Source organism: Seriola lalandi, unplaced genomic scaffold (genome assembly GCF_002814215.2).
Source record: "Seriola lalandi dorsalis isolate HSWRI2012SDOR001 ecotype SW California unplaced genomic scaffold, Sedor1 jcf7180002054945, whole genome shotgun sequence".
Classification (NCBI taxonomy): domain Eukaryota; kingdom Metazoa; phylum Chordata; class Actinopteri; order Carangiformes; family Carangidae; genus Seriola; species Seriola lalandi.
Genome location: NW_019525496.1, coordinates 2,044,228 through 2,068,750, shown reverse-complemented (window position 1 = coordinate 2,068,750; position 24,523 = coordinate 2,044,228). Strand labels below are relative to the sequence as shown.

The following is a 24,523-nucleotide window of genomic DNA, read 5'->3' as shown; positions in this document are numbered from 1 at the left end:
GTTGGTTTGTACAGTCTGCGGTTATGGTGGTTTGATTAAATTATTCATTTGAACAAAGGGGTGGTGCGGTAACCATGACACTGAGGCTGCTCTGGGATCTGTCAGACACGTAATGACATTTCCGGTAATATCGTGAATGAATGAATGTCACTTCATGCACTGACTCAGACCTTCCACATTAAAACTAAGAGTGGAATGGGCATAATACAGAAAATTAGATACTTAGTATTAATAATTTCTGCACTTCATTCAACCCAGGTTAACTAGAATGGAAAAAGCAATTACTGCGGTTACTGTGCAGGGACATTTTTTTTTCTGGGCACAAATTTGACACTAGACTTGTTAGGTGAAATAAGAATTTACTGAATAATACAGTTGTGTTTAGTTCACAGTAACAATCCACTTGGAACAAACCATCATGGTGTATTTGCAAAAAAAAGTACAGGCAGTGTGTTTTTCCTTTTTTTTTGTCATAATAAGAGCCCTCATTCAGGGAACATAAAGTTCACAAACAACAGCTGATGTGTGAAGTGGCAAATCAATAAAACCAATTTTGGAAAGCAGCAAATACAAAAACACTTAGGAAATAACTCTGTATCAATGTAGCCTATTGATTGTCGTGTCTGGCATGTGTACTGTAGTTAATGTGGGAGGAACGTTTACTCCATACAGCTGGACCAGAATAAAATCTAAACGGCTCCAGAGGCAGGGTGACATGCTGAGGCTATCTGAGCGATCACAGATCTGATCGCCATTACACTCAGTGACCTTCTGTGTTTCAGGGAAAGACACTGAACACTACTCCCTCTATGGGAAATGGCTTTACAACATGTTCGTGTACAGTTTCTGTGTGTCTCACCGATACAGAAAATGGATTCAAAATTCTACTTTTTTTCATTTTCTAAAAACTAATTTGGCATCTCAAAAATATCCTGACACATGCGAGCCAAATGTAGTGGCACCAAAATCTCGAGAAAATATAAACTCATCAAATGGGACTATCTCACATAATTGTTACCTCTATTGTCTCAGTTATATCAAAGACTGATCTTTTATGTGTATGGACATTATATTTTCAAACAGGTAAATATTACCCATATGACTTCAGGTATGGCTACATCAAGTGTTTTTAAATATGCAGATTACATCAGAACCAAACATTTAAGTTGACTGGCCATAGCACCGAACAAAAGCACATCGTTTTGTATAAAGGGACCAAAGCAACACTTAAAATAATATTCATTTTGCTCACTGTACAGGCAGCGTTATACTGTGGCATGTGCACCAGCATTTCATAAACTCATGTTGGAATGACCTATAATGTTAATGTCACTGCTACATTACAGCCACGGTGATAAATTGCCTCAATAAAATACAAAACGTTGATAAAAGCAATATCAAAACAGCTTACATTCAGGTACCGTAGATGACACTACAACAAGCTCTTTGCATAAAAATGTGTGACCGAGGTCCTGTACAGTATCTCAAAATATAAAAAGCTTCTTTTCACATTTCACAACAAGTGGATGCAGGCCATGCAACAGATTGCTTGTTATCTACATAAAAAATATGAAGTCAGATCATGCTTTAAAAGTCCCTCGGCCCCCCTTTATCGTCAAGTATTATAATCTCTCCCTGGCGCTATTGAAGTCAGTGGCATTCAGAGAATACAAAAAGATTCAAAGTGGCGGAATTTCCTGTGCTCTTTACAGCAGGGAATGGACTAAAAGGCTGGAAGAGGTTGCACCCTGTGGCCACTTTTTCTCCCTGACTATCAAGAGAGTGAATATCTGATGCTCACTTGTGTTGGTACAGGATGCTGCCCCCCCCCCAGGCATTAGTGGATCCTTGTCCAATGTCGAGTCTAGGGATTCAGAATGACACCGGTGGCGTCCTCCTTTTCTCTGCACTGGAATGTGGCGTGAGCCTGCTCCAGATCCTCTGTGACCGCCAGCAGCCGAGCAGCGACACTCTGACCTGGCTTCAGAGGCTGAACGTTGCATTCTGCACCATCTGCGAGACAGGAAGTGTGCAGTGTTATCAAACTAAATATATGTAACCATGACGATAACACAAACAGATCTGAAAATGTACAGCTTAGACGCAGCAGCTGCAGCCTCACCTGGGCGACTGTCAGAGCTGATCTTCTTTTCTTTATTGCTCGGTGTCTGATCAGTGTCTGGCACCTCCAGATATTTTTTCCTGCAGTAATAGTCAGAGACATTAATCATATGATCACTCACCATTCTGCAAAAGCTGCTTTGTATTTTCACGCAGTGACAGTTCAACATTTGATAGTAATGTCAAGATGCATCAGCAGCAGCAGTCGAGCAGTGTACTCCCGTGTTGCAACATAGCCCTCTAGTGTCAGGTTACTGAACTACACCCAGCCTACTTCCTCTACTGACCTGAGTTTATCTCTGCCCTGGAGAAGCTGCTTGTATATGGTCTGAGTCTCAACGTCAGGATCCAGCGGGTCACTCCAGTCACCCAGAGTCACAGCTGAGTGGGTTCGACTGCAGCCTGTAACTAAGAACCAACCTTTTATTGAGCAGTGGTGCTCTACATATGAACCTCAAACAAATATCCTTCAACTTGACAATTTGATGGAGGTCTCATAGTACTACAAGTTTGAGTGCAAATAGTTGCAGTCGCAATCAAAAAATGCCATTCAAGAAATAAAATCATGCAGCTTTCAGACAGTGACTAAATGTCAGACAAAATCACATTATGATTCCCAGAGCTCGTTCTCCAATCAAGCAGCAAAGACATGGCAGCTACAAATGGAGGGTTTAGTCATTAAATATGGATCGCCAGGAGCTCATTCACTCTTTGAAACCAGCTACAAGTAAAGTAAGAGAGTGTAATGTTGTGAATTAGATGTAAACCCGCATGTTCATGGAAAATACTGCTTATGCTCTGGGATGCTTTCAATTCACGAGCATCCTTCTGGGGGCGCCTTGGGTTTAATTCGACACATTCAACACACAAATCTGAGCTACATTTTCATATATACCCACAAAATGCACAATAAAAACTGGTTAGATAGTTTCGCCACACACTGGGTCCCTGTAGAGGGATTTCTAAGTTTGTGCAGCGTCAGAAGTAATAAAAGCAGGATTACCAGGACGATCTGCCTGCAGGCAGCAGGTCCACTTGCCGCTGCGATGAGCCCCTGGGTGGAAAGAGGGCAGCATGCGCTCATTGTAGATGCTGACTTTCCTGATCGCTGATAGCCACTGGTTCAGCTCATTAACGTTCTATTCAGAGGGGGGGAAATGAGTTTAGTGGCCCCTGAAAGTCATACTGAAATCAAAGCAGGGGGGAAATATATAATTTTAATGAAAAATAAAGCAATTCCTTTACTTTTTCTAATAAAAGACAATCATCATCAGTGTTTATTTGATCATAACACTAATCTAAAAACCCAGCAAACTGTCACCAAAATCAAGTCAATGATGCTTTTCAAATTTTTTCAAACTGAAAAAGGTCATGAACTTGTTTGGTGACTGGCTGGTGTCAGTACCAATGCACCTTGCACTGGATGTACATGGTGTGCAGCTGTCCGTCGTTGTCCTGGGAGATGACCTGCATTACATTCTGCTGCTGAAAGGCATTTTCATCCACCCTCTCCACGGCGCACACACATTGAATAGGGATTGAGGAGCGCACCTGCAACAATTCAGCCACAAACCACAGCACCAATTAACACAAGTATGCATAGGCCAGTGATGAGGGATCATGCTTTTTGCCTCAGGCAGTTTAGACTGAGGTCTAAGTGAAATAAAAGAGACATTTGATCAAAGGGCAAATTACTTGAGCAGTGTACTGATACTGAAATATTTTTCACACATTAGGCCAGAGAAGAACAGTGTGAGGCAAGGAGGAAGTGAAGATGAGATCAGCGTGGCAGCAAAGGCCACTTTTAAGTGTAAATCAGCCACTTCCAATGGGAGCTCGCTTCACTGAGACTGGAGTGCTCCAACATGGAGGAAAGGGGCCAGGACATTGTCTGCAATCTGATTTGCAATGTTAGCATGAATATCCACAGCCTTCAATTAACCCTCGCCTTTATTCCAGTCGCACAAAGCAGAGACTGGCTCAAAGAGAGAGCTTTTTACTGGGAGAGCCTGCTCCCCTCTCTGTCTCCCTCTCTCTGTCTCCCTCTCTCGCTCTCTCTCTCTCTCTCTCTCTCTCTCTCTCTCTCTCTCTCTCTCTCAGTCTCTGGTTGGTGAATGTGAGGAGATCATTATCACAAGGCTAGGCACCACATGGTAATAACACTAATGATGTTCTCACAAGGAGATCAACACAAATACATTAAAGCAAGCTGGAGATGACTAAAATGTTTCCTCTTTTTATGAGCCAAGTTGATAAACGTCCTTCAAAGGGCAGACACAGTGACTGATTCATCATCACAAGACCTATCAGCTTCTAATAATGGATGAGTCACTTTCACATGACTTTGATTCAAGTTTACTCATCTATTTTGTGGCCTGTATATAAGAGAAAGAAAATGATTAATCATATATATGGCATATATGCAGTAGAAGACAAATTCAAAAACACAGCTGGTAAAGTGGGGAAAAAAAAAAATCACACATCAATATATATTGGTGGAATGTGGCTTTTAGCTTACTGGTTTAGTACCAACCTGCCAATCAGGGGTCTTGGCGTAAGACAGTGTCTCACTAGTCAACCAGAAGTAGCGTTTCTTGAAGGCAAAGCGGGACAACAGTTGAGGTCCCTCTGCTTTGTGTTTGTGGAGGTACCCCTCTTTAACTGTGACAGAGGGCATGAATACAGCCCTCTGAGGCACCTCGGACACTGCAGGGAGAACAGGAAATGTAAAGAAGAACTGTATTTGTAATGTACATGTGAAGGCATGTTCATCCATATAGACACAAGGTGGTGCTGTGACAATAAGCAAACAAGAATACACTGAGTTGTTTAACTACAATACATGTCTTTATCTTCAGCACTTTGCTATCGATGGCACCTCAGCCCTCCTTCCATCACCACATGAAGGACAGCTTCAAAGAGGAATAACAAGCATCCACTTCTGTCTAACAAATCCACCTGAAGAGCATTAAATGTCAAACTGGCCTTTAAGAAAAAAGAGTGGGTGTGATGTGCAGAAGGAGGCTGAAACATGATATGTCAGAGGGGGAAGATGTTTCACAACAACCACCTCACTGACACATGACGCTAAGAAAGCAGCCCAGACAAGTTGGGCAACCAGTGTGGCGTGTACAAGCGCCTGTAGCTTCTCACTCCAGCTCCCCGCCAGCTCATTAACCATATCATTTCTTTTCTAAACTCCAAGCTGCTTATGAATATTTCATCACAGGGCTACAGTATTGTTTTGCCTAATCCTGATATCAGCTGGAAGCTGCTAGCAGCTGGCCTGTGGTTGATTACCTCAACAGCTTGACCTCTGAACTTTCCTTGTGATTACAAGTTTAACGGTGTATCCACTGTTATCAGCCTTACCAATGTCATGATCTATGTCGATCAACTTGTCAAGGAAGTCTTTCACAGAGGCCACACTGCGAAGGATGATGGGATGAAGAGGCGCCATCCACTGCTCCTTTCCGTGACCCAGCTGAAGGCCCAAGTTCCCGACACTTTGTAATGCCTGGCAACCACAAAAAGACACGACACCCACTCAACGCTCACACCTTCAGCACATCAACTCTCTGGCAAGTGACAGAACTCAGTGTGAGTGACTGCATATCTCAAAGTCAGAGATCAAAAGGGTCCATGAGGCCAAGCATGCTGTGAGGCCCTTTGTCCGGCCCACACCTGGCCTAGGGCGAGGAGGAAGTCCCTCTCGACACCCCTCTCTGATGCTCGGCTTTGAACCGTAGTCTGGTCGCAGTACACACAAAGGTAAAAATAGCCTGTTCCCTCTCTCTGTAGAGGACCCATGGCAACAGCCCTTCAGCACCACGGACAGCAACCACAGAAGCCACACGTGGGAGAGGAACGAGGTTTCACTTTTCTTCTTATATGTGACCATGACACCGTTGCTTTTAATGACATCAAGGTTGTTTTCTACAGTTGGTGGTCTCGTCAGTTCAAAAGCATGGTGAGCTCTTTGTTCCTTGTTACTGGCCTTTCTTGCCAGGAACAAGGAAATGTTTCTTTGGTGTATTTCCTTTGCAATTTGATCTATTTCCGGTTGTAGCAGGATGTTTGAGCATGTCACAATGTGTGAAGGTCTTCTTCAGGTATTGTTAAATTATGACAGACAATCACACTGAAAACCACTGCATACCTGGTGTAGTTAGTCAAACAATCCACTGCAAGGTGTGTTGTGTGTGATTTTGAGTTGTCATGAATTTACTACACACATAGTATAAACACTGTATGTTGTATTCCTGCTTCATATTTATTTGTTTTGCACAAAATTAAAAATCCCCACTGCTGGCAAACATGCAGCGTCCCGTCCAGTTGCATCCACCTCTTTGCTGTTTGTTTTTCCTTCATTTAACTGTGATGTCTGGAAATTAATAAATTATTCATAGCAGTGTCTGCGTGTATGTCTGTGTTGTGCATCGTACCTTGGCCAGTAGTAACAGTGTTCTGCTTGTACGCGTGTCAGCGTGCTGGTCTCTCAGCTGGAACAGTTTAGGTGTGAGGATTGCAGGAGCAAAAAAACGCAGGAAGAAGAACCCACTGATGGCCAGATACTTCACATCCTGTAAAAAAGGGGGGTAAATTTGACAGGAAAGTTAATGAACCTTAGGACTGGCTCTTAGGATAAAAGTGGTAGCTGAATGTGTAACATGCAAAGGTGAAGTAAAAATGATTCAATCTAAAATATGCAAGACCTACAAATACATACAAATATACTGTCAGGTTTAGAGAAGGTGTTTCCAGCTTTTATTTTCAGTGTGTTTTGCTCCAGACTGACCTCATTCTCAGGTTCAGCAAATTGCTCCTCTACTCTCTTGTGTAGCTGTTTGAAGGCCACTCTCATGACGGGAGGACACTGATCGACTGAGCCCACGATTGATTCAGTGATGCTTGTTAAGTAGCCCTGCAGCATCTCCACACTGCTGTCCCGTACCTCTGCCTCTGACACTGCACCCTTGAATGAAATTCGTCTTTGGAGACAAAGAAAGATATTGTCAGTCATTGTCAGTACACAGTCCTAAGACAAGGTACCAGCCATGTTGTATATAGATTTGGTTGAATCATGTAAGGGCCATACTCAATTAAGCATATTAATCAAATATACTCAAATTTACAGCGTGTTTTTTAATATAACTGATAATGTAGTCGCATGTTAGAGCATGCAGTTTCATTAATTGGACAGCGTATAGACAGGGAGTGGCGACAACTAATAAGGTGATGGCAGGCAGATGTACTGCAGATGGAGAGGATGTTAGATCCTGGATCTCCCTCCATGTCAGAGACATCTCAGGGGGCTCATGGCAGTTGCCAAGCAACAGCCTTCCCCCTTTTCACATTCCTTTTTTCAATTTTTTTTATCACAGTAATGTCTTCCTCTCAGGGGAGAAGTGTAAAAGAAGTGGGCAGTCTCCTGTGGCAGCATTTCCATTTGACCATTTCAACACATAGGACTGTGAACTACACAGGTGAACCTACAACCCGAAATCCACACTAGTCATTTGTGGCTTAAGACAAGCATCTGTGAAACAGATCTGGACTGGTTTAAGTCAGAATATGTTTGTAGTAATGTGAGCTCCAGGAGGATTATGTTTGAGGTGTGTTTTACCTTGTGCGGTTCAGGTCGATCTTACATGGGTCCAGCTCGATGTATTTCTTCTCTTCAAAGATGCGGTTGATGATGGGCTTCAACACCTCATGCAGATACAGCATGCCAACAGCCTGACAGCAAAACAATACCATATGTTGAAGACTTCTCATTTGCATCTATACTACAGCAATTATTTTCTAAATGTATAAATCTGCATAGTACAAAGAGTAAACAAGGTGCAGTGTGATGCAGGAGGGGTGCATAAGACATGTCAGTAACTAAGTGTACATTTAATAGCGATAGGGAATGTTCAGGGGGAAAAAGATTGACCAAAATGTTGCAAAACATATCATATCATGCTGAAAAATCAATTACTTACAATTCCTCATAAAACAAAACAAGAGCTACGTCAACACACCTTCATGAACTGTTCCATGGCCTTCGAGGCAAGTGAGTTAGAGCGAAATAAAGTGTTGGGATCAGCTGTGACAGCAAAACAGAAAAGAGACTAGGTTAGATTTATAGTAAATAATAACTTCATTTAACCTAAATATACATTATATAATACTACATATTAAATTATAACAGGGATGCAGCAGCTTAGATTTTAGGGAAACATGAATATGATCAATTTAAAGAACAAGGAAAGTGTCTGTTGTACAGAAAGCTCATTTCATGTAACATCTATCACATGTATGTCTACTCTTTGCAATGTTTATTTTGTTTATTTTTTTCAAAGAAAATCTTCCACAATACATTTTCTGTCTGTGTGATTTTGGAATAAAAATCTTTTTGGACTAAACTTGACTTGATTTTACTTGAGTAAGTTCACTGAGTCAGCTTTCTCCACATTAAAAAATAAGAAGAAGAAACAGGGGTTAAGGTGCTGAACATGAACCACAATGTTCCTGCTTTGCCTCTGGCCAGAGGCCCTTTGTTGCATGTCATTCCCCATCTGCATCTCTCATCATTTCCTGTCTCTCTACTGTTGTCTGTCTAACAAAGGCAATCAATAAATGCATAAAAAAACACACTGAGTTTGATGTATATGTGAGGGCAGAAACAGGAAGAGGATCCCACCACTGTATTAATAGCTCCCAATGAATGTAATGAAGCAGCTTTCACAGAGACCCTCATCAGGCACATAATCGTGCTTGATGAGAATCTCTGAGATTGAAACATCGCCTCATTAAATTCATTGGAAGCCATTAATACAGTGTGTGGATCCTTTGTCTGTTTCTGACCTCAGTTCAGGCGTCTGGTCTGGTGCACGACGTAAATGTTTTTGGATGCGTATGAAGTGATCTGCTTCAGAGACACACATCAGGGCAGACTGACCTTGCTGCATCAATGCTTAAATCCTTCAAGGTGGCAATGCTAAAATATCCATGGTGACAGGACTGGGTTTCCAGGTAAAATATGTAATATATTAAATGATGAGGACCTATGAGAAAGGCTGAGTTTTCATTGCAACCCAATGGGAGTACAGTACATGTGCACAACTTTAATGTCTGGCTGCTCACTGCATCTATTCTTGATCAAGCAGTTACCGTTATAGGATCGTGTGGAGTTGCTATGGAAACTTAGGCACTATGCTTATTATCTCAAACTACACCAACAGAACCCAAAGACCAGAGCACAACTCTGTGTAATCATGGGAATGTGGTGCGGAGGCAAAAACGTGACTAATCCAGACCACAGAGGAGCCATGAAAAGACTGTAGGGTGAGTAAATAATTGGCATTGGGGTAGTAAATATAGTGCTGGTGGGCTTTAAATGCCCACACACAGACCACAGCGTTCAGAGACCTTAATGTCATTTCAGAGATAAATAGCTGCAGCCCTCAGAAGTGCTCTCCAGAGTGGAGCAATTACAGCAAACTGGCATGTCCCAAACTCTGACTAATACAAATACTGACTAAAAGAGATAAATAAAGATCTTATGCCGAATGTGTATTGTGTGGTCACAGTTGTCACAGATATGTATGCATTAATCTATTCCTTATCTATTCTATCTGTTCATATAATAAATACAATGCAGCCCTTGAAATCATGAATATCTGAACTGTCACTGAAGACAGTTTTAATGTCTTGACATGTTGTCCCTTTAATCTTACTAGTGTGGTTGACCTCCCGGGTGTTAAGGTAATCCAGGAAGGGCACCACCAGGCCCTGGCCCAGGTAGATCTTCACCAGGGTCATTGCCACATCTTGACGGCTCTCAACAGTGGTCACCTCCTCCAGCATGGTCAGAGCGCTGCTATCCTCCACCTGGTTAGAGAGGACGGCTCAGGTTATGGGCAGAGCATCTGTCTCACTTGGATGTCAACACAGGATAAATGAGACAAGATCTCTGTGGATTAGGTCAAAACACTATATATATACAGCAGTCTCCTGACAAAGAACAGCATTCATCATACAGTTGAGCACATGAATATCAGTGCTCAGGAGGAGTGGTGAGACTGACCTCTATAGGGGAGATGACCGACTCAACCAGAAGGTCAATGAGAGGCTGATAGTACACAGATGGCAGGATCCGATCCTCCACCAAACGCACCTTCAGACGCAGCGCTCCCAGCTTGCCACTGGAAAGCGAAGGAAAATAGAGTCTGAGAAAGAGGAGTTTTCCTGCACACTTTGATCTTATGCTGAGGTATGCCTCCATTAAAGATCTCCTGGTAGAGAAGGCAAAAGTGTCTGACAGCTCCCAGCACCAATTTTAAATAGTAAATTCTAAAAAAAATTAAAATAAAATAGAAGTTTTATGGCTTTTTTGAATGGACTGCTCCTGAATTTGTTTTTCTGTACGTGAAAATAACCAATCACTTGATTTTCCATGGCTCTGTCTACAAACTGCAATATAATTTGCCATGTTTTTGTGTGTGTGAAATCCAGAGGACATTGTAAATAAAAAGGCTGGAACCTTATTAATGATTAAAGTGTAAGTGAAACTCTTTTAAATGATCTTGTAACATGTCTATGTTATTGCAAGGTGAAACACTGATAATATCAGATAAAAGGGTCATTTGGCAAATGTCAGATTTCATAATATAACAGACTTTTATCAATGTGGGAATAACATCTCTAAACACATGTTAAGGAGTCCACATGATTTTAAAAAAACATAAAAAAAAAAAAACATCAGTTGAATCAAATTGTCCCAGAGGGAATATCTTTTGCTATTACGTCTCTTTTTTGTGAAAGTAGGTCTCTACCTACCACTTTCTACACAGTAGTGTGCAGTCCTAAATAAAAAAAGGCTTTAACTGTGAGTCATTTCCTAATGAACCTCTGAGATTTGCTTCACTTTGACACTATCCTTTCGCAGTTCACTCAGCCCTCTTTGTTCTAAAATTATCTCAAGGAACAGATGCTGTCACAGACCTGGCTATACACCTGCGAGTGTTCATTTAAATGCATGAAAGGGAGCATTGAGGAGAACAAATACTTTCCTTGGAAGCATTTAAAATAAAACACACACAGCGATTGCTACTCAGTTTGAGTCTTGAGAGGTTTCCAAAAAAAAAATGCTTGCCTGAGTTATACAAGCACCACAAACTTATCACATTGTACAAATAAGCACACCCATAATCCTCACCCAGCATCCACCTCATTGTTTCCCAAGGGAAGCAAACGAAACCAGCCCTCTAACAGAGGTGTTTTGTGCAAACAAGCAAAAGGGATTTCCACCTGTGGAAAGAAAATCAAAAAACAAGGATACAATATCATGTAAGAAAAATAACTTGGAATCTCATTGTGGGTGATACTGTGTTCACAGACAAAACATTTTTTTTAAGTAATCCTGTGATGAAATCTCTAAATCTGATATGTAATATTATTATATTCATGGCATCCTCACCTTTCCCAGAAAGTCATTCTTTCCTACCATGTCCCAGTCCCAGACCTCCACAGTGACAGTTCCTTCCTCACTCAGCTCCTCTGGATCAAAGTCCAGCTCCAGAGTCTCTCCCCAATGAGGGAAGCGAGTTTTCTTGATAATCTAAGACGCAGCATTTGGGATGATAAGAAATCCACAATTCACTTCTTGTCACCTCAGCTCACACATAAATATGGTAACATCAAATAAAATGACAGACAGCTCCACTGAAACCAATACATACTGTACATGCAATGCACGGAGAGCTCACCGAGGTCTCTGCACTGTGGTTGTTGAAAATAACTCTCGCAAATGGATCAGAGGTGCCAGATATGTCTCTTGGAGCCAAGTCTCTGTGGGCATCACCAGAACAAAAGACAACACAACTGATCAATACTCTAAAACACTCAACAAATTCTGCAAATCAAATTAGTCGGTGAGGTGCTGCAAAGAAAAACAACCAAACCACCACTTTCCACTTGACCTTATTCTTTCAAAGTTAATTCACATTCATGGGAGCATGCCATGTCAAGCCCTGATTGACAGGCTCATTAGTGCCCTGTCTGAGAGGGAGAGATTGTAGCCTGGGCCGCACAGATGGGACAGTGAGTGGTGTGATAGTGGCAGTATGACTCAGGACGGGAGTGTGGAGGCCTGCGGGGTGATGGTAATAACATTTCAGCTCAGAAATAATGATGGCACTGCCAGGTCTAAGCTGCAGAAACTTAACTTTAATCACCACTTTAATCATCTTAAATTTGCATATAAAGTATATAGTTTCCTCACATGCAACTACTGTAGATGTACACATGCTTTTATAGTCTATCTAACCTCCTGGTGAAAAGCCTGCTGCTCTAATGTTGAGGTCATTACTGTCCTTTGTTATCTATAAATGACATTTTCTCCGCAGTGGCTAGATTTAAAGCTCCCAATTATTCTACCTGGCTTCAATGACTTGACATCGCAGACTGATCTTCTCTGTATCTTTCAGCAGCTCCAGACTCAGATGGATCTCCCCCTGGACCTCTTCATCAGGGTTGACCCTTGTCAGGTTCAGCCAACTGTCTAACCCTGACCATACCACACGGAGAGATTTTATTAATCAAAACAACAATCTTCAATTCTAGTGCACTAAATGTTAAGAAAGGCTAATGAACACAGAAACTAGGGATGAAAATCATATTTTTCAATTAATTGTTTCCTGTCAATTGGGAAACTATTCATTTCTGCCGTAATGTCGAAGTAACATTGTTCTAAACTTAATAAAGACAGTTAAAGTAAAACCTAGATATGTCCTATGGCAGGAATTCATTAGAGCTCAAACAATCAGTCGATTAAATAGTCTAGTAATTCTGATTCACTGTTTTACATTATTTTTCAAACAAAAAAATGCAAAATATTTGCTTATAATATCTTTTCTCTTTATTCAATAGTAAACTGAATATTTTTAGGATTCAGAGTTTTGATGGACATCACACTGAGCTTTAAGAAATTCTGCTGGCCATTCTTTTACTAAATTCTCACATTTCATGGTCTAATCAAATAATAAAGGACCACAATTATGCATTTGAGTAAGTTCACATTTTAAAATAGCAGATTTTGTGCAAAAAAATGTCTAATAATGCTAACAATTACATGACAAGGTGAAGAAATGCACCGTCAAAAAAAACTACAATATTGTTTTGATAGTCTGAATTATGTGATATCGTTTACATGTCACGTTTCGATGTGCTCTGTTTTCATCGTTTTCAGAAAAATCAGACATAAGCGAGGGCACGATGTCAAGGGCAGACTGTGTGAAGATTCCTGCGAGGGAGTAACTGACTCAGTACCACCGCATGAATCACGCGAAGCCATGCCAGGTGGCTTTCAAGAGAGGCATCATTATGCAGCAAACATACCCTGATAAACGCTTTGAGCAATTTAATAAAACTACAGCAGCATCAAGCAATACCATATTTTAAATGTCCTCTGTCTGGCCGAGACAGCGAAGCAAGTGCCTGAGTTCATGCCGAGGTAAACAATGTGTCTAATTTCTTGAATGTGAAGGCGTCAGTAAGAGAGCCAGACATTAAACGGTTTGTGGCCGTTTGAAATGCTTTGGTTGTTCTCCTCATTTTACAGCGCTGTGGGTTTCCACACAAACAGATGGTTTATCACGCACAATGAAAAATACCAGAGTTTATGCTGACAAGCGCCAGGAGCGTCAACATAATAACACATTTATCGGTGTGAATGCTGATTTCACTGCCTCTGAGTTAGAGTTTACACAACTGAAACAGATTCCAAGTGACTGATAAATGTTCAAATATGTGCAAATCTCAGTAAATGTGTGAGAGTTCTCTAAGAACCGTTCCCAGAGTTTCTGTCTAAAAAAAAAAAACTATGCCTTAGGCTTAGACCTTTGACTCGGTCATGGGAATCCATGTAAGTTTAACCTCTGAGCTCCGGTCATGCACCCATCCTGACACAGACTGACGCAGATCTGTTCAGTCATACCTTTAGCTTGAGATCCAATGGCTTCTTTGCTCAGAGTAATCTTTCCAATAACATCGTCGTGCCTGCAGAAGAAGATAAAAGAAGAGATTGTCAGACAGAAGCTATTGAAGACATTATCACAGTTGTTTGATCTTGTTGGAGTAAAACAGGGGGTGAATTTGAAGACACACTGATTAGAAAACTGGTGGTCACGAGAAAAGGAGAAAAAAACAAAAAAAACAACCTTTAATCAGTCAATCTGAGCGACCATCTGTCTGATGATGTTTGTTTATTCAAAGCTTGGTTAGGTTTTAACCCAAATATATCAATTCATGAACCAAGTTAAGCAAACACCGATGGCTTGGAGGACCATAAATCTACTGCCAAGCTCCTTCAGTAAAGAGCAATGGTTGAATGTGGACTCATTTTGGAACAGCTTTGAATGACAGTGTTACCCAATGGTGTCCTCATCCATGACATGAAAGGAGAGTGAATGGAAACCCGTGGGGAGGTGCAGTGTATACTCTTCACCCCAGAAAGGATTGAGGTTCTTCCACACTGTGGCAGTCCTGAAAAGAGAGGTTTGAAATGTTAGCTTTAACCAGACCTTGCACATCACATGAACGTATGCAATAGCAACCAGTACATTAATAGCATGAGTCAGGAACCACTGCTAAAGCGGCAGCAGTATAAGCCCTCACTTACCCGCATCTTAAGTGTACCTGAGGGTACACAGATCATGTGCTTTTCAACTAATGCGTAAAAACTACTGGGGTTCACAATCTCTGCAAGCGATTGCAAGATAAATTGATTAATGGAATAGGAAAGAATAAAAAACATAGGCTGCTACACAAAATAATATTCATTTTTCTGACTTCTATCTAATTTTTGCTTTGCGATATACTGGATTCATTCCCTTGCCTTGGCTGTTAAAATTATGCAAATGAAACGTTCTGCAAAATTCCTCTTTGATGGATCTGCTCGCAACTTACTTACATATGCAATGGTGTAAACATGCATTGCTTCATTTTCAGATATCATACTTGGTAAAAATGTTAGGAATCACTGCTCTACACCATCAAGTTAAAAGGTCCTGCTTAAAAACTTTAGGCTCCTGGTAGGATTCAGTAAATTTTCTGGATATTTCATTTTATACAGGATAAGGATTATAATTTAAGGATTTTAAGGAGGATCTTTAAGATTTAAGGATTTTATACAAAAACTATTTTACATTCCTTCGAGTAAAGTATTGAAAAAGCAATGCTGTCAGTGCCAGTCATACTGTATATTGTATTGTCAATAGTAACAAAAGCTTTCAGGATACCCTACCCTAGAGATAATTTTAGATCTCTGTATGGTTTTGAGTTTGTAATAGTGTAGTGTGGCCATTATTTCCCACCACAATCTACCAGCTACATCATCCATGAACATCACACTCCAGGAGTCAGTTGGCCAGTAACACTACAAGTACAAGATAATTAGCATGAGTGTCTGCAGTGAATCATTGTGCCATTTTCCCTCAACATGCCAGATGGAACAATAGCCACTGAATTCGCCCCATGTTTTTGTTAGAGACAACAACAAACATTTCTTTTAATGCTCCCTGGGTTGCTGTCAAAGAGCACCACTTGGAGACAATGTACTGTGTTGTATAGTATAGATGCTGTTGAAAATAAGCACATTTTCTTTGAATTATTTGGAGGATGAAATCATCTGTACTTTAGCACTCATATGGAGAACATCTCTGAACTGTTCTGCTCCCAGCTCTCAGCATTCTCCTTGCTTACACCGGGAGCTCCCTGCAATAATTGATGCGCCCTCTCCATGGTTACCTGCGGGTGTTTTAAAGGCCAGACCAGTATCAGGTTCTCAATGTTGGAGGGGCCACGCTGTGGGCACCACCGCCCTGATCACACACACTTCACCCCGGTTTACATGTGTATAGTAGCGGGAGCACAGCCAGAAAACGAAATTATGCAAATATATAAACTGTGATGAAGAATATTCAATATCCTCCAGCTGTAGCTCTACATTAACCAAAACATTTTTTCATGAACATATTATGCACATCTTCATTTATAATCTGAGGGGACTCACCTGGCCACAACTTCATTGTCAACTTTTACAATGCAGTATGGATCACTGGTTCCGGAGCTTCAGATGACAAGAAAAATAAATGTCAGCATGAGACATATTAGGACAAGCAATTTGTCTGATGGTAAACTTCATCTTATTTTCAGCTGCCTGTATTTAAATATGCTGAGTTAATTTGATTACATAGCCCTATCTCACACCTGATTCCTTCAACTAATTTACAGGAGACCGTTTCAAATGTAGGCTGAACTTTTTACTTATCTAACCAACCTGATAAGTAGCTACTAAACAATGTTGCAGTTGTATATATGCTGCCAGCTGAGACTTGCGCACAGCGGCACATGCCAATCAGGAATTACTTACACGTCTTTGGCCGGGAGGTTCCTGCCCTCGACAATTCGAAAATAAAGAGACGTGTTTTTGGCCATTTTGAGTCGAGTGAGCTATTAATCCAATTTCTCCTATGTTCCCAAAGGCGCTCTTATAAATAGTGCTCTTCCCCTCCGTAACTGAGTTTTCTTCATTTCATGGCACCTTCAGCGCGTGACGGCGCGCAGCTCACCAGTAGCGCGCGACACAGGCGCGCATCCAGCCCAGTTAGCCCAGCAGGTGAAACACTGTGGGCCACGGTGTGGGCAGCTACACTGCGCTCTGGCGTTGTCAGTCTTATTCCAGCTCTTCTTCTTTTAAACGTGTCGCGTGGATGAAGCATCAGACATGTCCATTCTGAAATGCACGCGACATGCCATTAATAGCCTACATTACATTCAACAGGACTTAAAATCGCTTACATTCATATTTGACATTGCTCACCAATCTATTTGTAACTGACGTTATTCCCTGTCATTTATATATATATACATACCCTCTCGCACTAATTTGTACCACCCATAAATGTATTGTTACACCTGGTCCTCAGGAGCGTCTCTTCTTTGACACAATGCGCCACCTTGCGAGCATATTGAGCTACTGCATGCACCTTTACAGACAGGCACCTTAGCAGGCAGCTGCTCGGGGTCCTCATTGTAGTGCATGTAAGCTAATAAACAAAACGTTACAACCGCTCAGCTTAAAAACATCACCTTTTTCCTACAACTTGTTTTTGTCACTTTAACCGTTAACTGACGGACATCGTTAGATGCAGGCTAGTCTCCAAAAGATAACACATTGTCTTCTCTCTGGGAACTGTTAACTATAAAAACAGTGAAGTTAGCCTAAACTGCTACTGCTAGCTAGCCGAGTGTGTTGACTAGCAGCGTCCTGTTGTTGTTCTCGTCTTTCCAGTTAAGGAGATGGATGGTTATCCCGGAGTCATTGGCGGTGATTCTACAAAACAACAAGAAAGACATTACTACCTGTTGTCTGAACTGCAAACATTAGTCAAAGACTTACCAAGGTAATGTTGCCTTACCTTCAGGGAGGACTTCCTTCACAGAATTCAGACAAATGATTATAGCAGTGAATGTCTCAGGTTTAGCTTTATTGATTGATTTATTGACTACATCTTAATGATCACTGTTTTTTTTTCTCCACGGTTAGCTCCTTCCAGCAGCGCCTGTCCTACAACACGCTGAGTGACCTGGCTCTAGCACTCATAGATGGGACCGTTTATGAGATTGTGCAGGGGCTCCTGGATATTCAGCATCTGACAGAGAAAAATCTGTACAACCAGAGGCAAAAGCTGCACTGTGAACACCAAGGTCAGTGCTCTGCTTAACAGAAAACATGCAGTGACTAATGGTTATGCTTGCTTGACTGGTTATTTTTCTGTGTGTTTGTAGCACTCAAGCAAGATCTTGCACGAAAACACAAAGACGCTCTGCAGTCATGCAAGTCCCACAATCTTGCACTTCTTAAATCAAACCAACAAACGGAACTAGAGGTAAGAGAATTACCTCTGATCACTTAAAGGGCTGTTGTTATTGCCATATGCGTTTTTATTTCTTAATAGTTGTGTGTTGTGTCATCAGGCTCTGGACATTCGTGTGCGAGAAGAACAAAGAATGATGGATAAGAAGATTGTAGCGGAAATGGATCAAAAAGTGATAGACCAGCAGAACACCCTGGAGAAGGCAGGAGTCCCGGGGTTTTACATCACCACTAATCCTCAGGTTGACCTCTATACCTGTTCACTTACTGTATTGAACGAGCCCAGCAAGACCACAAATAGTAGGATAGCATAGCAAACATGCACTGTGTGATGCAGACAAATGTCCAGCAGATGGCAATGTAAGTCTTCACTGCTCTTCAACTGCTTTGTGTTTCAGGAGCTGACAATGCAGATGAACCTACTTGAATTGATCCTCAAGCTTCAGCAGAAGGAGTCACAATCTGGACTACTATGAGAAAGATGATACAGAAGCTCAATTGTGCCAAAAGAAACAGACGGTGTACGCTCATGATCCAATGACTGTGAGATTCACTGTGCTTCAGTTGACGTGTAACATTGTTGTGTAAGAAGCAACAAGTTGAGAAAAAGTTGAACACGTGTTGTCCCGAGTCGAATTGGCATCACCATCATAAACCTGTAAGACAAAGCTGGTTCTAATGTATTCAAGTAAGTTTCAAGAAGTGAAGGAGAGCAGTAGCAGGTTGTGACAAAATAAAACGCTTAAATACCATGTCACACATTGTGCAATTAGGTAGTTGTTTTGTTGCAAATCCTTTGAAGACACGTTGAAGGACATCTTAAGGACACAAAGAAATGAACAGATGGCTGTGACTGCAGGTAATGCTGTGACCGTTCTGCACTGAGATGTTCTCTTCGCAAGTGCCTCTTGATACCTTTGGAGCAGTTGGCGACATTTGAGGTGAAAAGGAAAGTTTTATACTTTGTGTGTACACAGACCCAACTCTGAGCAGCAGTAGTGTATAAAGCTGAATTCTGTAACTTTCCACATGTCATTGCTTTCTGCAATGGTGAAAGTGTCTTGGGAGGTTGTGTGTGAACCTGCTGTTAATTTAAAGCAGCCACTGGACACTTAAAAAATGGACCAACTCCTACTTGCCTCACCTCAGGATGTTGATCTCAAATGTGTAAAACAGAAACAAGGTGTGAAATGTGTCAGTTGTGTTCTGGCTCTGAACAGACTTTATTCATGGTTAGTTGTTGAGCTAACCTCAGTGCGTTTACATTGATATTTTTTAAATGTAAATGTTGGTTAATGTTAACTGTTTGACATTAAAAAAAAAATCCACAATTCAGTAAATACCAATAAGCAATTCATTACTGCTATGATATACAGTGTGAACAAAATCTGATATGGAAAGTAGCATTAAATATTTTTATGTGATTTTCCATTACACAAATATCTGCCTTCATAAAACAAATGTTATTAAACGTTTCTCAAAGCATCATTGTGTTTTGTAAATAATTTGAAGGATTTAGTTCTGCAGAGACTGATGTAAATATTTTTTCACCACTATAATTTGTGTAGTCCTGTGTTCCAAATTATTTCACTTTAATGGGAGGCGGCTGGAGTGGCAACACATTCCTGGTTTTTAAAGACCACTGTCAAAGTTAGGCTTATTGAGTGTCACACTGAGACAGATATGATGATATATGTGTGTTAATCTTATCCCACTCTGACTAATTTCCCTATTATATACGTCCTTAAGTCATACACACACCTACTGTTAGTGGTCCAGATTGTTACAAGCCTATGACCAGGTCCAAGAGCAGGTCTCATATCACATCCATCTTTTTTTACACCGACTACTTACCAAATGCAAGGTTTTTATGATTACATGTAAAGGCCCCACGGTCACAAGATTGTGATTTATTGCACCTCTATTCCCAATATGGTCTCTTGGGTCTCCTAGCATGGTTTTAATAGCTATCCCTTGATACAAAAACTAAAGGTGATCAAGCATGCTTGCCTCTCACATCTTTCAGGGTTGGCACCAATTCTGTGTTACATTCGTACTGCTCGATTTTAATGTTGTTTCTATGACATCCATTTGTCATTTAAACTGTTTAAATATACAGCAAATTGTTTGGGTTTTTTTGTTTTTTTTCTTACTTTAGCTTCATGCTTGTCTTACATACTTATGATTCTCAAACACGTTCACATTTATATTCATGTAGTCAGGGCGCAGGGACCCCCTCTGAGACCACCGGCTCCGGATAATCTCCTATTCTGCTGTAATATGGGTGGGGCGCAGTGGGGAAACCCTTTCAGCTGAGTATAAAGGTGACTGCGCCTTTAAGAAGCAGTCCTGGCAGCGCATGTTAGTTTTATTCCTCGGCGCACCTTCTGCTCCATCACTAGACGATGCACCCCGGTAACTTCTAACAGCACCGGACCTGCCGCACACATGAGACACCCTGGACTACTAAGGTAACGCGATCATTTGATTTCTCGTGTTATTATCGACGTTTCTCCTCCAGTGGATGCAGAGCGGATCATGTCAAATCATCACTCATCCCCCACGATCGAAAAGTGCGATGTCGCTCTCCCTTCGGCTCCATCCAGGAGAGAGGAAGTGTAATGCACTAACGGGCTCCACTTTGCGTCCGTTTCCATGTTGTTATAAAATATTAATTTGGCTTTAAAACGACGCTTATTCCGCTCTTCTTCTGTTGTGTGCACGGTCCGTCATGTGGTAACCGATAGGTATACTTAAGATAGATATAACAGTGTAAACGACTCGCCTATTTTATGGCTCTGGGTTTACTTCTAGAGGGGAATAAGGCGTTACGTAATTATAACAGAGGCATCCTGTTGTCGCCATATGCCTATCGAGGGCAGGAATCAGATGTTGCACCGCCCGGACCAGGAGGATGGATACTAGGTGTTCCTGATGAAAAGACCACCAACATTGTTTTACAGTTAAACAAACAAAATAAATCGTAATCTGCATCGCATCTTCTAACGTTAGTGCACTTCCAGCTTTATTTACACATCAGCAATGCCTTTTAGATGACGTGGTCTGGCTTCACACTGAGTGATGAGTGTCCATCGGTGCCACACGTTAAGGCCTCAATGCAAAATCTCGATAAAACAGATATTTACAGGTGGGAACAGCCAAATAGATCACATCACAAATTGACCCGTGGGACCTCCTTACAAAGTTAAATGTTACTGCTGTGTTATTGTTACAAAGAGCAGCATTTGGGTCTACTGTAAGAATTCAGGAGATCCTATTTAACTGACTTACTATTTCCTTTATGTCCATGACTATCACTAAAGCTTAACAAAATGTGCATTTATTTCTTTGTGCTATAAGAATGAAAATATTTCAAACTACTACTAATATACTGAGCATTTTCATGCTGTCATTGTTGTCATTACACAATTATTTAATCATAATATTCTTAAATATGGAGGCCAAGCTTGGAAGATAATTCTTTGTGCAGAGTGACTAGTACAGATTGATTCTTCACATTACACTACAGTAGCCTATATGTCCACCAACAGCTCTAAATAATTTTTTTTGAGCCAAACACCAGACCCCAACTTCAGACTTACAACAATATGTCAAACTATACAACCAAATTATGAACACACGCATTATGCATTAAATTTAACCATCATCCTGTGGCTCTGTCCTGAATGTGCACACACAGTACACTCAGTATGGAGGTTAAACAAGTCTGGCTGCCGGAGCTTTTCCTGTTCTGACACTTGTGTCAACACCATGCTTGTTCTTTGTCTCTTGCAGGTCATCTTCATAGACAGGTAATGGATCCAGTGTGACTGCTACAACACCATCCTGCCCAGCTGGCCTGTATAACTCTGTAGCTATGGCAACTTGTCCAAGAGGCTGCGCACCAGCGGTGCGCCTTTGTCAGAGACTGAACCGACTCAAGACACTGGATGATGACATGATGGCCACGTCGCTGAAACGCTGCCTCTCCACCCTGGACCTGACTATGTTGGGTGTTGGTGGCATGGTGGGCTCTGGGCTTTATGTCCTGACAGGAACAGTGGCTAAAGACATGGTTGGGCCTGCTGTCATCATATCCTTCCTTTTTGCAGGTTTTGCTTCTCTATTGGCTGCCTTCTGTTATGCAGAGTTTGGAGCACGCATTCCCAAAACAGGATCTGCCTACATGTTTACCTACGTGTCTGTGGGAGAGGTCTGGGCTTTTCTCATTGGTTGGAATGTGATTCTGGAGAACATGATCGGTGGCGCTGCTGTGGCACGTGCCTGGAGTGGCTATCTGGACTCCATTTTTAACCATGCTATCCAGAACTTCACAGAAACACACATTATGCAGTGGGATGTGCCCTTCCTTGCCCATTATCCTGACGTACTTGCAGCAGGGATTCTAGTAGTTGCCTCGTTCTTCATTTCCTTTGGAGTTCAAGTGTCCTCTTACCTCAACCACATCTTCTCCACCATTAGTATGGGTGTCATCGTCTTCATACTGGTGTTCGGCTTTGTGCTGGCTGAACCAGCCAATTGGAGCCAGAAAGAAGGAGGCTTCGCACCTTTCGGGTTGTCTGGAATACTGGCAGGCTCGGCCACGTGCTTCTACGCGTTTGTGGGCTTTGATGTAATCGCATCCTCAAGTGAGGAGGCAAAGAATCCGCAGAAAGCTGTTCCCATTGCCACTGCGATCTCTCTTGGACTGGCAGCAACAGCTTACATCCTGGTCTCCACAGTGCTCACACTAATGGTACCCTGGCATACACTGGACCCCAACTCAGCTCTGGCAGATGCTTTCTTCCGCCGTGGTTACAGTTGGGCTGGAGTGGTTGTGGCAGTAGGTTCTATCTGTGGTGAGTGTCAACCTTAAATTGAGAAATACAGCTGTTTGTGCATTATGTTTAGCAGTAGCATTGTCTGCACATTGCTATATCTTGTGTTACCTTCTGATAATGAGTCTCTGTTTCTCTCATTTCCAGCCATGAACACTGTGCTGCTCTGTAATCTCTTCTCCCTCCCTCGGATTGTTTACGCCATGGCAGAGGATGGATTGTTCTTCTCCTTTTTTGCACGCGTCAATCCCGTCACCAAAGTCCCTGTCAATGCTATATTGGTGTTTGGAATCCTCATGGCCACCATGGCTCTCATCTTCGACCTGGAGGCCTTGGTTCAGTTCTTGTCCATCGGCACACTCCTGGCGTACACCTTCGTGGCAGCGAGTGTTATTGTGCTGCGCTTCCAGCCTGACAAAACCAGCTCCAAGGGAACCGCTTCCACATCTCCCAACCCCAACGCTGAGCCTTCCCCTGCCCCCTCAGAGTCTCAGACCATAACTGAGGACAGCGGGGAGCTGAAGCAGTACGAGTCCTTCTCTGACAAACTCCAACTGGTGGAGAGGCAGAAGACAAGAGAACGGCGTGGGGTGGGGCAGTTGAAGGCTTACTGGGAACCGTACCTGGGCAAGCTGCTGGGGGACTGTGAGCCGGGCGAGGTGGTGGCCTTCTGTGTGCTGACTCTGATAGTGAGCTCAGTGTCCCTCTGTGCTGTGCTGGAATTCGGTACCAAACAGCTGCAGCTGCCGCTCTGGAGCTTCACCATGCTGCTGGTGATTTTTAGCTTAGCTTACGTCCTCAGCCTGGCGCTCATATGTGTTCATGAGCCGCAGACCGACAGCAAAACATTCCAGGTGAGCTCCTTTATGGATTTTACTTTATTATATAAGTCTAGGTGTAATATGTTGATTGAACGCTGCTGTCTTTCACTTGGAGCTTCAGATGAACTTGAATTTGCTCGTCCTGGCAGCTACATACACTTAAATTATGCTCAAATAAACAATTAATTCATTTTTGTTTTGTTTCATTTTAAGCCATTTGTATGATTGGACTATGACGGGAGTTTTATTGTTGTATAGGTACCTTTGGTTCCATTGACTCCAGGTGCCAGTATCCTCATTAATGTATTCCTCATGATGAAGCTCAGCCCTCTAACCTGGATTCGATTCACCGTGTGGATCGCCATAGGTAAGAAGGCGCTGGATTTAGGTAGAAAACAGCTTCCCAGCTTTTCTATAGTATGTGAAATATATTCCTTAAAAACAGACACATTTGTAGCTCAACTTAAAAGCCACTAAAATGGATTTGTTTCAGTAAACATCAGGTACAGCCTCTTCTCTACACAAACACAGGCCCCTGATATTATTAGTGTCATTTTGGTTACTTGAAGGCAGTTGAATCCACACATCACATGAAATGAATGTTATCTCAGTAAGTAGTTTGAATACACCATCATAAAACACCTGCCTCGTGTTGCTAGTGAAGGCAATGTATGTCAGTGTTACATCATCAGATGAAACAAACACCTTAAGTCCTTTAAGGAAACAAAAACTTTTCCCCATTTGTCAGCAACCCTCTGATGATGGTGGTCAAACAGCTTTAAAGCCCTGTCAGAGAAGGGTGGGTGGGTGCGTATGGG

The 24,523-nt window shown here is 41.9% G+C and overlaps 3 protein-coding genes across 3 annotated transcripts in view; 2 read left to right on the top strand and 1 right to left on the bottom strand.

Moving 5' to 3' along the window:
* Window positions 1-345: 345 nt before the first annotated feature.
* Window positions 346-17,196, bottom strand: rasal1a (RAS protein activator like 1a (GAP1 like)). Its single transcript, XM_023394128.2, has 21 exons — window positions 16,541-17,196; window positions 16,181-16,237; window positions 14,539-14,652; window positions 14,105-14,166; window positions 12,547-12,676; window positions 11,877-11,958; window positions 11,588-11,728; window positions 11,327-11,418; window positions 10,196-10,313; window positions 9,846-9,999; window positions 8,148-8,212; window positions 7,748-7,860; window positions 6,920-7,112; window positions 6,567-6,704; window positions 5,494-5,638; window positions 4,655-4,827; window positions 3,535-3,672; window positions 3,125-3,260; window positions 2,409-2,529; window positions 2,123-2,202; window positions 346-2,013 (listed from the first exon to the last, which is right to left on the bottom strand). Exons 1-21 carry the CDS (start codon window positions 16,603-16,605, stop codon window positions 1,865-1,867), a joined length of 2,466 nt encoding a protein of 821 aa, XP_023249896.1. The 5' UTR covers window positions 16,606-17,196; the 3' UTR covers window positions 346-1,864.
* Window positions 17,197-17,438: 242 nt separating this feature from the next.
* On the top strand, window positions 17,439-19,531 carry dgcr6 (DiGeorge syndrome critical region gene 6). The gene is made up of 5 exons (XM_023394130.2): window positions 17,439-17,573; window positions 17,717-17,877; window positions 17,959-18,059; window positions 18,148-18,288; window positions 18,445-19,531. The coding sequence occupies exons 1-5, from the start codon at window positions 17,470-17,472 to the stop codon at window positions 18,520-18,522; spliced, it is 585 nt and encodes a 194-aa protein (XP_023249898.1). The 5' UTR covers window positions 17,439-17,469; the 3' UTR covers window positions 18,523-19,531.
* Window positions 19,532-20,431: 900 nt separating this feature from the next.
* The window catches only part of slc7a4 (solute carrier family 7 member 4), a 6,899-nt gene continuing 2,807 nt past the window's right edge, over window positions 20,432-24,523 (top strand). The window contains exons 1-4 of the mRNA XM_023394163.2: window positions 20,432-20,517; window positions 21,842-22,905; window positions 23,032-23,738; window positions 23,964-24,072. Of these exons, the coding sequence (XP_023249931.1) occupies window positions 21,924-22,905; window positions 23,032-23,738; window positions 23,964-24,072 (1,798 nt within the window). The 5' untranslated portion in view covers window positions 20,432-20,517; window positions 21,842-21,923. The remainder of the gene's footprint in view (window positions 20,518-21,841; window positions 22,906-23,031; window positions 23,739-23,963; window positions 24,073-24,523) is intronic.